Genomic DNA, 12,107 nt, shown 5'->3' with positions numbered 1-12,107 from the left:
GTTCCAAAATCAAATACTTGGTTGATCTACATAGTCCCCACTTGCTCGGTTGGATCGGCTCGCCGAGTGATCGGATGCGTGATTTCCTTGTGCTAACAATTGAAGACATTACCAAGGTAGGTAATAATGTTGTGGTAATCCACTATTCTATCTGTGATACTACTACGTAAATTCTAGCTCTGCGGTGGGGGGAGGGGCGTCTTCTTGAAGGCGACCGACTTCGGAAATGAGTATGATCGAGCATTATCGAATTTTACTGAGGATTCCTATGAAAAATCGTCCTCGGCTTCTGCAGACTGTTGCTGAGCAAGATAGGCACTGACGGAATCGCTTGTCATCAAAGTGTCTCTCTGTTGTAGCAGTCAGTGCAGCCGATCGAGAGTGTTGGTATATGTGACAAACCTCCTCGGTTAGATCGCTTATTGCCCTTTCTAGCAAACGCCCCTCCAGCTCTCTCAATTTAGTGACGGTGCTAAACACCTCAGGACGGAAAAGAGCTAGCATGTCCTCATTCTGACGAATATCCGCAACCATCCGCTCCGTGGTCTGAAGCATGAAGTACTGTGCCTCTAACCGTTCAAGGATAAGGACGACCGCACGGAGTTGGAAGATATCCCATGCTGGGTCCGCACAGAGAAAATATATGAGATCATCCGGTGATCCGACTTCTTGTTCCTTCCATGTCATTGTCAACTCCTTGGAGCCGTCAGTTTTCTGTAGCACCGCGAAGCCTAAGCCGTCTTCTTCGTTGATGCAGGCCCACCACACAATCGGGCTTTCCCAGGATGTCTGAGCATTCCCGGAATGTGTTGGTATAGAGGAGATACGGACGCCTGGCGATTCTTTGCAGAAAGCCATTTTGGCTCTTTTCAGAGGGTCGTCATCCGGGATATCTAGGTCAAGGGATATTTGTTTCGCATCCTTCATATCCGAGTCAAGAAAGCCATATGAGAATACCATCTCTGAGGCCGATTTATCTTGGCCATATCTTCCACAGACTATAGTTAGCCACCCACTGCCAGACTTGCGTTGAGTGGAGCCGATACTTACGAGATAGTAACCTCCTCATCCTGGCGTAACTCCTTCCCTTGTCGCAGCTGAAGTATCGCATTTCCATCCGCGTCCTTCTCATATAGTGCGTTCACAGTCGACTCAGGCGCATGATTGGCCATATCAATGCACGGAACCATTGCATGTCCATACCCCGGTAAGTCGACCATCCGTGACCGAAACACTGTGTCCAGGTATTTCCAGTCTTCGATAGTAACAATGTCTTCATCCCACCAGAGATCCTGACACCACGTAATGTCCTGTGTGGCTTCGCGAAGATGATCAAATTCCTTTTCCAACGATAAGACCTTTCCCTCATACGCTAGTCTTAATGACGTTCCCCGTAAGAGCTCTAGCTCCTCCATAGTCCATGAGGTCGGTAACGGGATAGACGTGGGCAAAGACTTGACATATTCTGTCCAGGCACCAGAAGTCCCGATTTTGCCCTTCATTCCGGCGATATCTGGCGACGAATGCGAAATCTGAATCAACAAGAAAATCAAGATGGCGCCCCTAGCTGTCTGCACATATCAGCTCCAGGCCTCAGACCCGCTTCAAACAACTACAGTATATATAGCAGACATACCTTTCCGAAATCCCCGAGAGCTTCTAGTGCATCTCGTAGGTGCCGATCATATTTGGATCGTTCGTGGACCATCTCGAGAGAGAGGATCATATCTGAGGGTACCTTGAGAATAAAATCATTTTCCAATGGAACATTACTGTCTGGCTGGCTGCTCTCTGTCGCCACGATTGCACCACCCTTATCAGTTCCGTCTTCTGCTCTTAGCTTGCGGAAAGTGACCCCGTGTAGAGAAACGCCATACAGCCGTGCAAAGGGGAGTAACGCTTCGATCGGCAAATGTTCTCGTTTCATAATGCTCTGTATTGCCTATCGAGCGTCCAAGAGTCCCAGTATCACAAAGACAATTGATGTATGATCAGGGCTGAGCTGTGAATGGTGATCCCAGCTACAGGAACGTTCGAAGCTCGAAGCTCTCACCTTGCTCCACAAGTTGCTTATCGATAAAGAAGCCCAACCCTAAGCCCTAGCCTCCCCGCCATTCTGGGGCAATGACAAGCAGGCCCAGGCCCAGTCATCACGTAGACGTCATATATACTTCAGCCAATCCCTCAATCAGAACAGGAATAAAGTAACTTAATAAAGTCTCGATGACTGCCCGTAGATTCTAGATCATGTACAATTGTTTGCTTTTCCCAAACTATATTGAGATTCAAAACACTATTCTACCAAGACTACAAAACTATTCGCCATGTCTCGCAGCCGTATCCTCACCTCAACTTCAATCTACACTACTCGCCCTATCATCACAACAAGATGCACCCCAGTAATTCAAGCTCGGCTTAACAGCGGTATCACGAAAGACTGGAAGGGCTCCTCAGGAGAAAAGCACGCTACCCATCGACAGCGGGGGGAAAGAGACAATACAGATCCGCAAACGATAGCGTCCGAACGGACAAAGGGAGATAGGGAGAAGAACTACGGAGTTGGCGGGACCGGAACGTCTGATGCTGCGACGGAGCGGGGAGGACGCAAGAATGAGAGGGAGGTGAAGAAGGAGCACCCGAAGGCGCCGGAGCCGGTCCTGGGAATGAACGATGAGAGGGCGCAGGTTAGTTTGTCCCCATGATATGTGTTTATTGTTGTGGTATGCTGATAATTGTTGTAGAAGGGAGTCTGATCGGAATTTCGCTGGGCTTGTCTTTACCTTGCTGTGTTATTTTTAATGTTGTGAAGCTAGAGTTGCATTTTCATCGATTTCTTGTGTATAAGATGTTTGTTGTCTCGTGAATGCCAAGCGAATCGAAAGATGAAAAGCGTAATCGAGACAATCACAATCAATTGGGTCCTTATTTTTGTGAATGAAAAGTCCGCATAGATTATAGGCGCTTGAAAACAAAAGCCGTGGTCTAGTAGTTCTCTATGCATTGAGGTTCATAATCACATTGACGGTATAGAGCCTTACCGTCCAGGTTTGAATGAGAGAACCTATAGACCTATCAGCCACCAAATCAATATGATGATTGAGTAACTTACATCGTGTTTCCCGACTGCCACAACCTCGTCCTCCGATACCCTGACTCCTCCGGGGCCTTCAATATATGATATAGGGATGTCGCCCATGATTTTCCGCGCGACATCACCGACTGTACTATTCCTAATGCAAGGGTTAATGATGATCTCGACGGAAAAACCAGACACCTACTTTTTGACTAGGACACAGTCACGGAACGCGGCAGTCCCGGCTCCGGAAGAGAACGTGTGCAGGTTCCTCACGGGGAAGACCGGTACAAGGCCTAGAATTTCAGCAGCTCGCGAGAGACACTGTACCACACCAGTTGATCCGAAGCGGTAGAGAACCATGTCCTTCAAATTTTCCACACGTCTGGGTTGGAGTTAGCTGCGCTCTTCGACCGAGGCATGAAGTGCATACGTCGTCAATTTCTCGTCCATTTCCTTTAAGCCACCTCCGTCCGGGTCTCCATCCGCGATGAGGTCCTCTCTCGTATCCACGAATTCACTTCCTTCTGTATACCTTATATAGCCTTGCTTGGCAAGTCTTCGAAGGAAGACTTCGGATATGGCAGAGCAGAGAACGATGCTTTGCGGATCCTGCATTTTCGCAATCTTGCTGATGTTCTGAGGAATTTAGGTCAGCGTTCACGAAGAGAAAAAGATAAACAAACCCACCTTGTCGGCATCAGGATGATCAATTTTATTGAGAGCGAAGACCGTGGGGAACTTCTCATCGATGAAAGCCTGCACGACTTTCTCAACAGTATCATCCGACCATTCCTCGAGAGGTTGCTTCAGCCCTATTCGGTCCAAACATCGCGCAACGGTTGACGGTGTGCTGCCATATCCAGAAAATTGCGTTTGTAGCGTCTCCACCGCAGTCGCCTCTAAAGTCCAGTCAGTCACCTTGTATAGGGCTGACGTAGCGCCCACTCACTAATCGCCATATGCCTTCGTCTAATGGATCCCCTAGACAAATCAGTGACTAGACCCATAGCCGCATGGGTAGCCAGCACTGTACCATTTTTGCATCAGGTTTCCTAACACCCATCGCACAATTTCTGACCTCAGCCATTCAATATCTTGGGACGGATCATAGCCTCGTGTAGCTTTCCCTATAGTGATCAAGTTCGTCAGTACTTCACGTCGATCATAAACGGGCGCAAATTTTGGAGTTCGCATGACGGACCTTCTGCATCTGTTGTACCACTAACGTCAACGACGTGTATTAATGCGTCGGCTTGACGTAAGTCATCCAGAAATTTGTTTCCCAACCCTCGCCCTTGATGCGCTCCTGGAACAAGACCTGCAACGTCTAGCAGCTCAATCGGAACGGAGCGCTTCCCATCCGTGCAACCACCGTAATTTGGCTTGCATTTATCCGAGACCCCGAATCGTTGGCAGGCGCATTCTATTTGAAGGTAGCCAATTGCGCGCTGTGGATCGATGGTCGTAAATCTGTACTCAGAAGATCAGAGTAGAACGTAGAGAAGGCTTTCGGGTGTTTTATTGGAATGAGGGCGGCGCAGCAAAGGAATAACGGATAAGAGGCAGGACTCACGGAAAGTTTCCTGAGAACAAAGTTATTGGTCAGTCAAGCCACGGGTACGAGTCCCCATCCCACCGCAACATACCGACTTTTGAAGTAGCATCAGTCAAACTGTTCAGGGTCGTTGATTTTCCGCTGGATGGCTGTAGCCCGCAGCTCGATTAGCGGGGTTGCTTCTCGAATACAAGGCAGAAACAGACCTTCCCAACCAGACCAATTAGCGGATCTCGTGGCATCTTAGTAGAATATGTAGGTTCTAGTCCGCAAAAAGCAATAATTCGCAATTAGAAAAGCACCAATGGATTCAGACAAAGTACTGCCAGAAATTGTGTGCAGCGGGGAAGAGTCAGATTCTGCCGCTTTGATAGAGGAGGCGGTGTGTATGCCGCGCTCCGGCCGCGGCTCTATCCTCAAGCTTAATTAACGTGTCGCGCGATAGAAGTTACCAACTCTAATTGATCTCTCTTTACGAAATGCGGTATATTGCTGCCCATCCCACTCACTCTGTACTAATGCTTAGATGGACATAAGCCTTGTTTAGAGTACCTACAACTGTCTTGGCAACCACTATGCGCGTGGCTCGCTCTAACTTGGCTGGATCTAGTCGTCTCCGCCAGGGACAACTAGAACTTCATGAGATCGATCATCGATGATATCGCTAGAGAGAAATTGCGGGGCTGGAAGGCTAACTCGGAACAGTCTACGAGACAACCGTACCCCTGGTGTCGAAATGGTGATGGGCATCTTGGAAGAAACCCAGCTCAGCACCCTGAGTGACGTATTGCCACAAGTTACTGCAACACTGGATGCACTTGGTTTGCATGGCTGTAACCCAGGGAAAATGATATGAGAATATTCTGTTTTCGAATGATTTGCGTGTTCTGGAGACTATGGTCCACCACTGCCTTGTCGCCGACCTGGTTCCCAAGACTGTCATAACGTCATAATGATTAATGTCACTCCATGCCAGACAAGCTCCCAGCATATAAGTTTGAGTCGACGACTTCCCCTTCTCATCTTCACAGAATCACTAATATCATCAATCTCTATCTCAAAAACAAACCTTCACACGCTATACCACACTTTTCAATCCTCACACACAAACACTCAATACCATCATCATGTCTGACGCCACCTTCCACACCACCAGCCAGGACCTCCGCAAGCCTGAGTCTCACACTTCCCACGCAAACCAGGGAAACACCCCTAAGGACTCCAATGTCTCTGCTATGAAGGTACCGTTCTCCGAATCGATGCTACTAGCACTGGGCCTTAGCTAACGAACAACCAGTCAATCATCGACCAGAACACGGACAAGAAGTCTCAGATCGAGAACGTCAAGGCCAACCTACCTCTCCCAGACCAGCCCCCTGTCGCCAGTGACTGGAACTCTGCCGACCAGCGCGCTGTCAACGTTGGCTCCGGCGGCGTCGAAGGCCCTATCTCAGGCGACAACGACTCCGCTCTGAGGGGCCCTGCCACAGCCTCAAGCAGTGCCCGTGAGATCGGTGAGGAGACACACAGGAACACACAGCCAACAAGCGATGTTGGCCGTGGAGACTTGCCCACCGATGCTCGCGCCCGGTAAAAATCTTATGATGCATGTACATTAGCAATGATTAAGCGTTACGATCCAAACTTGAAACTGCCATCTCTGTTTCATTTTCATTTGATATCCCGTAGGCTTATGCTCAATAAGATATATGTAGTACGGAATGGGATACAGCGTACATATATGTGTATGCAATGCTAATTTCTATTTTGATCAAGCATAATACCTGACTGTGAATTAGTGACACCTTCTCTAGACAAAAATTGCTTGACAAGGTTTAATATCCCGATATTCGAATAGTTAACTTTGCTAGCCACTGCTTCTGACCGTCCGGTAAAATATTGAAGGACGCGCAATGAAGAATATACCAACCGCCTGTACCACTCACCTATAGTGTCTGTACACCTCATTTGGAACCTTTTAGGTTCTCCCCTCCTACCCCAGCCAGCCAATCCTACTCCAGCCGCCGCATTCCCACCACCTTCATCATTAACAATGTCCGGTTTGATATATTAAAGAACGTTAGCCAATTCAACCTCTGCCCTAGATCTGACTGCGACTCTTGCTGTCGAATATCCACAAAAAGATTGTCACGCATCAAATTCAGAACCATGACGTCCACTGGCACAGGGATGGATGTAATAGCAATCATGTTGAAACATTGAGCAAACAGAGGGTATGCGCGCTCAGTGCTAAATTCGTTTGTCGTCGGGTCCAAACACTGTGATAAAAGCTGTTGCGCTGTTGCGCTGTTGCGCTGTTGTTGAAGCAAGTGTGACTCGTCCGACCACCTTGGGGGGAGCGCATATGAATCTGTAGCCGTTTGTTGCGACGTCAACGGTTAATTCTTTGGGGACTAGATAGCTTGTGCAGCTTGGACAGTAGAAAACGTTGTCTCCACCAGTAATTGTAAAGTTATTAGAAATACTTTGGAGAGCACATAACCGTAAGAGAAGACAGGAGACATACATTGATGCAACCCTGAGCAGATATGCGGGACAATATGGTCAAACGTCGGCCGAACATACTGCAAGGAAACCTTTGGAAATAGACCCGTACTTATTCCACCTTGATGAGAAAGCCACCAAAATGTTTTGTCAAAAGCAAACTCGAAGAGTCCCGTTGGCCTTGAATTCCGCTTCACGATGATTGAGTCGTGCACGGCGTGCCATACGATAACACGGTCTGGTAGTAAGGGATTATTCGATTTGGGGAAATTGAACTCTCTCCCAATAACATCAACGGCATTACTGCTGTCTGGAAATACAGACACGATCTGTCGAGCCCGCTTCTTGGTGATCTCGAACCGTGGTGTTTTATAGATGACCAAGGCGCCTTTGTCTGTGAAGAGGAAGTATTCCGCCGTCGAGGCATCGTAGAACATAGGAATCGCATCACTTAGGGGTATGGGCCTCCCGAGGTCCCAAGCTTGAACAGCGCAAATCTCGGGATGTTTGGCTCCAGGTTCGATGTTGAGTGCTGCGAGGACATGTGCAAGGGCGGTTGATGCTCTTGGAGAGAGTGTAGCTGCCGCAGCTGTTGCAGGTTCCGGCAATTTAGATCCTGTAACCACTGGGGTTTTCGAATCCGTTGCTGGCACTGCTTTCACTGCTGTCACTTTTGAATCCATACTGATGAGCATTCAATGATTCAGATGAAATGAGTCTGATAAAAGCATTGTAGTGGTGATGTGCGTGAAGGTGCGATCATTTTGAGCGGGAGCAAAAACACCCAAGACTCGTGATCACATTAGTTTATACCTGTTCTTGTCTAAATCACCTTGGTTTATTATTGATCACTAATTAGATCTCAGAGTGTTGAGCACGAGGTATGCTCCTTGCAGTGCCCATTGCTGAGCTTGGAGTTGTTGTGGGTTCAGTGTGCGGGATGCAGAGGGCAGATATACATTGCTATATACATACGGTTATGGCACTCATAATATGTGGTAGATGAACAAAACCAACAATCGAATTGGAATATCCCAGCTCATTTTGTCTTAACGAACTGTCTGCCTTGAGCTCTGCTTTGCTAAACAAGCAAATCAGCCTAGAGACCAAAAGTTTCCTTGCACTCGGAAGACATATCCAGTTGTAAGAACAACCAGGGCTATAATTTTAAACTCGAAGCGGTAAGATCAAAATCAAAGCTATGTCTTATAAACACGATACTACTTTGACTACTATTACTAGTGCTCATAACGAGGTTGCCTTGTGCTGGCATTTCCAGTATTATAGTCGGCAAACATGCTCCGACATGTCCTTCGGACCAAGTAACAATCACACTGCAAGCTGTTCACGGAGTAATGTGCTCCAATTGGATGAGACGGTCCGCAAAAGCTCTCTATGCTTACACATTTTATCACCCCAGCATGGAGGTGGTTGCGTGAGAGTTGCAGCGTGACGTCAAATATGCCTATCTCGCCGCACCATTAGATCATACGCACGATCCTTACCCACAGACTCCCTGCTCCATAGAGTCCTTCTGGCTAGACTCCATCGCGTTGTGTCTCGAAAGCTCTTTCAGGGCCTTATTGACGTACCTCCAGGGCTGTAGTTCGTTGCTCCTTGAGTTGGTAACCCTACTTGGCCCGTCAGCATGACATCACGTAGGGTTTCTGATCGAGCGAGCAATGCTATATAGATCTGCTACCGTGCGCTCGGATCGAATTCTATCATTATACTCAAAGCAATTACTTCTACCTCACTTAGAACTCCATAACCATATCACAACACAATGGATCTTCAAGGACAACCCATCCCCTCCGGTCAGCGCGGTGTTAAGAACACCAGCGACCCCCTCGCGAACAACCCCATCAGCGAGCCCTCCGGCCCCGTCGTGAAGGACTCTCTCGCCGCCGAGTCCGCCAATTCCGGCGGCGCCTACTCTGAGAACCGTGGCGCCCAACCCCTCGGCGTCTCCAGCAAATCCACCACCACAAACACAAGCGACACATCTGCAGCCCGCGAGCTCCCATCTACTGCCTCCGCCCGGGACCGCCAGAACCTCGAGTCCGAGAAGAAGTACCCCGATGCTCTAGGCGGACAGGCTGATTACCCCGGCGCACATATCCCCGAAACTGGATACGTCGGCGGCTCAACAGCAGCCAAAAAGGATCTAGGTATCACTGGCCAGCACGAGTACCCTGCTTCTGAGAAGCTTTCCTCGCAGAACCAGTCCCAGCCCCAGTCCAAGTCTAGCGGTGCTAGCAAGACTCCTGCCAGCGGAAGCGGCTACCAAACCCGCAGTGCCACCGCTGCACAGAAGTCTCAAACCTACTCTGCCGCTGCTGGCCAGGGCAAAACCGACTCGAACGCAAACCAGGGCGACTTCCCTAGCGACTCCAAGTACAACGCTAGCTTCAACTCGGAGATTGGATCTGACCAGGATCCCGGCCGTCTTGCTGAGCAGAAGTTCCAGCGTCGGGAGGCCGAGACTGTTGCTGCTGCTGCGGCGCCGGCACAGAAGGGCACTGGTGACGGGACTTGGTTTACCCCTTTGAACGCTGATCAGCGTGCTTAATCTCATGAATGTTCTTGATGAACAATGCTATGATATGTATATTAGATGATTGATGCTAGCAAAACAGTCTTGATGATTGAGTCTTACTTGACCTCTCCGTTACTCTCCCAACGTAGTAAGATCAATCGTAGACATTCGCGTCTACCGGAGTGGTATTGCATAATTCCTTGAACGCACCCCATAGAGAACGCCAGGTGATTAAGTGTTGGCTCGTTTTGAGACACCATAGTTACTTCGCTCCCGGCTAGTCAAGCTACGATCTGCATTGATAGATGTTAATTGTTCACAAGAAAGTGTAATCAATCAGCATCATGCCGTGTTATATTTTGATACTTCCTGCCTTTTCATACACCAATTCAAAACGCCGGATTTTGCAAGCAGACAATCATAAACGATCAACCCAGAAGAACACGTCCGAAGGCCAGACCCCAAAGACATGCGTGCGCTGCCTTATCAAACAAAGCGGAACTGTACAGTCGTGGAAGATGGTAGACGCATAAATAGCCGTATAAATTAAAGATAGCAAAAGGAAAAATGGAAAGAAATGACCCCAGCCAGACGTCTAGCTGACTTCTTATAGGTTCACCTGTGTGAGTTCCTTCTGGGCGAGCTTGGCCAATTCCTCGAAAACCTTGCTGAAGTCCTCGTCGTCTTCGTCGGCAATCTTCTTGCTCTTGGCGGCGGACTTGGGGACAACCATTGTGACACTTGTGGGACGCTTGGTAGCAGCAGCATTACCGAGCTCGGCGCGGGATGTGACGAAGATGTAGGGAATGCCGTGGTCTTCGCAAAGAACAGGAATGTGAGAGATGACGTCCATTGGTGAAATATCCGCGGCGAGGATGACAACTCCGTTGGGAATAGAGACGGTTTCGTTAGGGGCGGGGATAGGAGACTTTCGGAGGGCCTTGACGACTTCCTTGACACCACGCTTGAGGCACTTGTTGACGGCAGCTACAGTTTGAAGTTAGCATACTGTAAGACATGTTGAGGTAATTTGCGTGGTATAGGGTTAAGAGAGTCCCGAGATAAGACTTTCAAAATAGCTAGCACCAATTGAACAGCACAGCGAACTGGGATTGGGAGCTCGAAAAGCCCGTGGAAAAAATTTCCGGAGTATTCTTACCCTTCTTCACGCTCTTCAAGGCCTTCTTGGCCTGCTTGTCCTCGAGCAGCGGTTTGGCAAATGGCACGAGGGCACCGACGGGGCGGACCTCAGCTTCGTGGACGGTCGTAACGGCACCATTAGCGGCAGCAGGGGCTTCAGCCTCAAGTCCCTTCAAGACAGCATCGGTAAGGGCAGTCTTGTCCTTCTTTTCCTTCTTGTCCTTCTTGCTCTTGTGAACGCCGTCCTTCTCCGACCGCTTCTCCTTCTTCTCGTGCTTCTCCTTTTTCTCAGACTTGTCCTTGGCCATTGTCGCTGATTTTGGTACTCAAAAACCCGGGTCCGTGTGTTTAATGTAGTGAATGAAGTTGGCGCAATGGGCGTGGTCTCTGGGGGAGGGAGCTGTTAGTAGAACAAAATTCAAAATTATTTCAAAATTTTGGCGCTAGCCTTTTTGGGTGCTCAAGCTCTTGTGGGCGGTGATTTGATGACTCAGCCGGTTCTGAATCGGGAGTTGCTTGGCCAAAAACAATGAAGTCGCTGTCGTTCTTCCAGTGCTGCATTCTTAATTTCTCTTCTTCTATTTACTGCGGCTACTCGGAAACCTCTTGGGTCTCGATGAAACAGGTCCGATTTGCTTAGCGAAGCGATCGAGACGCTGAATAGCTCGTGAGCTACCAGTCAGCAATTGTATGTTGCGACAGCAGAAGACTTCTAACGCGGAGCTAATCACCTCCAGATGAGTTCAAGGAGGAATTCGGTGCTGTCTTTCGGCTCTCCGATTAGGGACAGCTCTCCTTTGGCGATTCCTCCCGCGCCGAGCGTTTTGCGACACTCCGTTCGATCTACCGCTCCCCCGAAACACGGTGAGTGACAATTGCTTGCCCGGTGCGCGTTGGCCGAAGCTAACCTGTTGTCATATAGACCCGGAGAAAGATGAACTACGAGTGCAGGTCAATACGTTACGATATGAGCTGGAGAACTTTAAACAAGAACGTGATTTGGCGGTCCTACATCATGAGAAGGAACTTCGAGAACTTCAATTGAAAGCGGACGCCGATTTCCGCAAAGCGCAGGTGAGGCAATCCGTCAATCTACTAAATACAGTACCAGGCCTAATATTCTAGGCCGCTGAATCGGCTAGTAACCGTGCCAATCATAAAACAGAGGCTCTTGCAAAGGAGTTACGAGAGGCGCAGGAGAACGGACTGAATGCCAAAGTCGATCTCGAGCGGAAGGTCCGCAGTCTTCAGGACCAAAACCAGAGTTTGAAGGAAGAAATAGAGGATAGTCA

General features: G+C 48.9%; 7 protein-coding genes across 7 annotated transcripts; 3 read left to right on the top strand and 4 right to left on the bottom strand.

The window, feature by feature from the left end:
• Positions 1 to 170: 170 nt before the first annotated feature.
• BJY04DRAFT_193805 (SET domain-containing protein) lies at positions 171 to 2,032 on the bottom strand. The gene is made up of 4 exons (XM_073711963.1): positions 1,637 to 2,032; positions 1,051 to 1,571; positions 403 to 988; positions 171 to 350 (listed from the first exon to the last, which is right to left on the bottom strand). Exons 1-4 carry the CDS (start codon positions 1,925 to 1,927, stop codon positions 267 to 269), a joined length of 1,482 nt encoding a protein of 493 aa, XP_073569186.1. The 5' UTR covers positions 1,928 to 2,032; the 3' UTR covers positions 171 to 266.
• Positions 2,033 to 2,324: 292 nt separating this feature from the next.
• BJY04DRAFT_220223 (uncharacterized protein) lies at positions 2,325 to 2,753 on the top strand (the record flags this gene model as incomplete). The annotated part of the gene is made up of 2 exons (XM_073716810.1): positions 2,325 to 2,684; positions 2,742 to 2,753. The coding sequence occupies 2 exons, from the start codon at positions 2,325 to 2,327 to the stop codon at positions 2,751 to 2,753; spliced, it is 372 nt and encodes a 123-aa protein (XP_073569185.1).
• BJY04DRAFT_94812 (Ygr210 GTPase family protein) lies at positions 2,738 to 4,938 on the bottom strand. Its single transcript, XM_073721355.1, has 11 exons — positions 4,838 to 4,938; positions 4,723 to 4,780; positions 4,650 to 4,659; positions 4,278 to 4,546; positions 4,110 to 4,203; positions 4,026 to 4,057; positions 3,764 to 3,975; positions 3,507 to 3,712; positions 3,279 to 3,458; positions 3,110 to 3,230; positions 2,738 to 3,061 (listed from the first exon to the last, which is right to left on the bottom strand). The coding sequence occupies exons 1-11, from the start codon at positions 4,871 to 4,873 to the stop codon at positions 3,035 to 3,037; spliced, it is 1,245 nt and encodes a 414-aa protein (XP_073569184.1). The 5' UTR covers positions 4,874 to 4,938; the 3' UTR covers positions 2,738 to 3,034.
• Positions 4,939 to 5,090: 152 nt separating this feature from the next.
• Positions 5,091 to 6,294, top strand: BJY04DRAFT_193800 (uncharacterized protein). The gene is made up of 2 exons (XM_073711962.1): positions 5,091 to 5,872; positions 5,929 to 6,294. The coding sequence occupies exons 1-2, from the start codon at positions 5,759 to 5,761 to the stop codon at positions 6,223 to 6,225; spliced, it is 411 nt and encodes a 136-aa protein (XP_073569183.1). The 5' UTR covers positions 5,091 to 5,758; the 3' UTR covers positions 6,226 to 6,294.
• Positions 6,295 to 6,881: 587 nt separating this feature from the next.
• Positions 6,882 to 7,819, bottom strand: BJY04DRAFT_220220 (uncharacterized protein; the record flags this gene model as incomplete). The annotated part of the gene is made up of 2 exons (XM_073716809.1): positions 6,882 to 7,045; positions 7,159 to 7,819. 2 exons carry the CDS (start codon positions 7,817 to 7,819, stop codon positions 6,882 to 6,884), a joined length of 825 nt encoding a protein of 274 aa, XP_073569182.1.
• Positions 7,820 to 8,872: 1,053 nt separating this feature from the next.
• Positions 8,873 to 9,794, top strand: BJY04DRAFT_193799 (uncharacterized protein). Its single transcript, XM_073711961.1, has one exon. It carries the CDS (start codon positions 8,923 to 8,925, stop codon positions 9,706 to 9,708), a length of 786 nt encoding a protein of 261 aa, XP_073569181.1. The 5' UTR covers positions 8,873 to 8,922; the 3' UTR covers positions 9,709 to 9,794.
• A 208-nt stretch (positions 9,795 to 10,002) lies between these two features.
• BJY04DRAFT_193797 (50S ribosomal protein L30e-like protein) lies at positions 10,003 to 11,203 on the bottom strand. Its single transcript, XM_073711960.1, has 2 exons — positions 10,835 to 11,203; positions 10,003 to 10,662 (listed from the first exon to the last, which is right to left on the bottom strand). Exons 1-2 carry the CDS (start codon positions 11,121 to 11,123, stop codon positions 10,283 to 10,285), a joined length of 669 nt encoding a protein of 222 aa, XP_073569180.1. The 5' UTR covers positions 11,124 to 11,203; the 3' UTR covers positions 10,003 to 10,282.
• Between the last annotated feature and the right edge of the window lie 904 nt (positions 11,204 to 12,107).

This window comes from Aspergillus karnatakaensis (assembly GCF_047715665.1).
Source record: "Aspergillus karnatakaensis strain CBS 102800 unplaced genomic scaffold BJY04scaffold_38, whole genome shotgun sequence".
Classification (NCBI taxonomy): Eukaryota; Fungi; Ascomycota; class Eurotiomycetes; order Eurotiales; family Aspergillaceae; genus Aspergillus; species Aspergillus karnatakaensis.
Note: the sequence above shows the minus strand (reverse complement) of the source record. Positions and strands in the feature narration are given on the sequence as shown.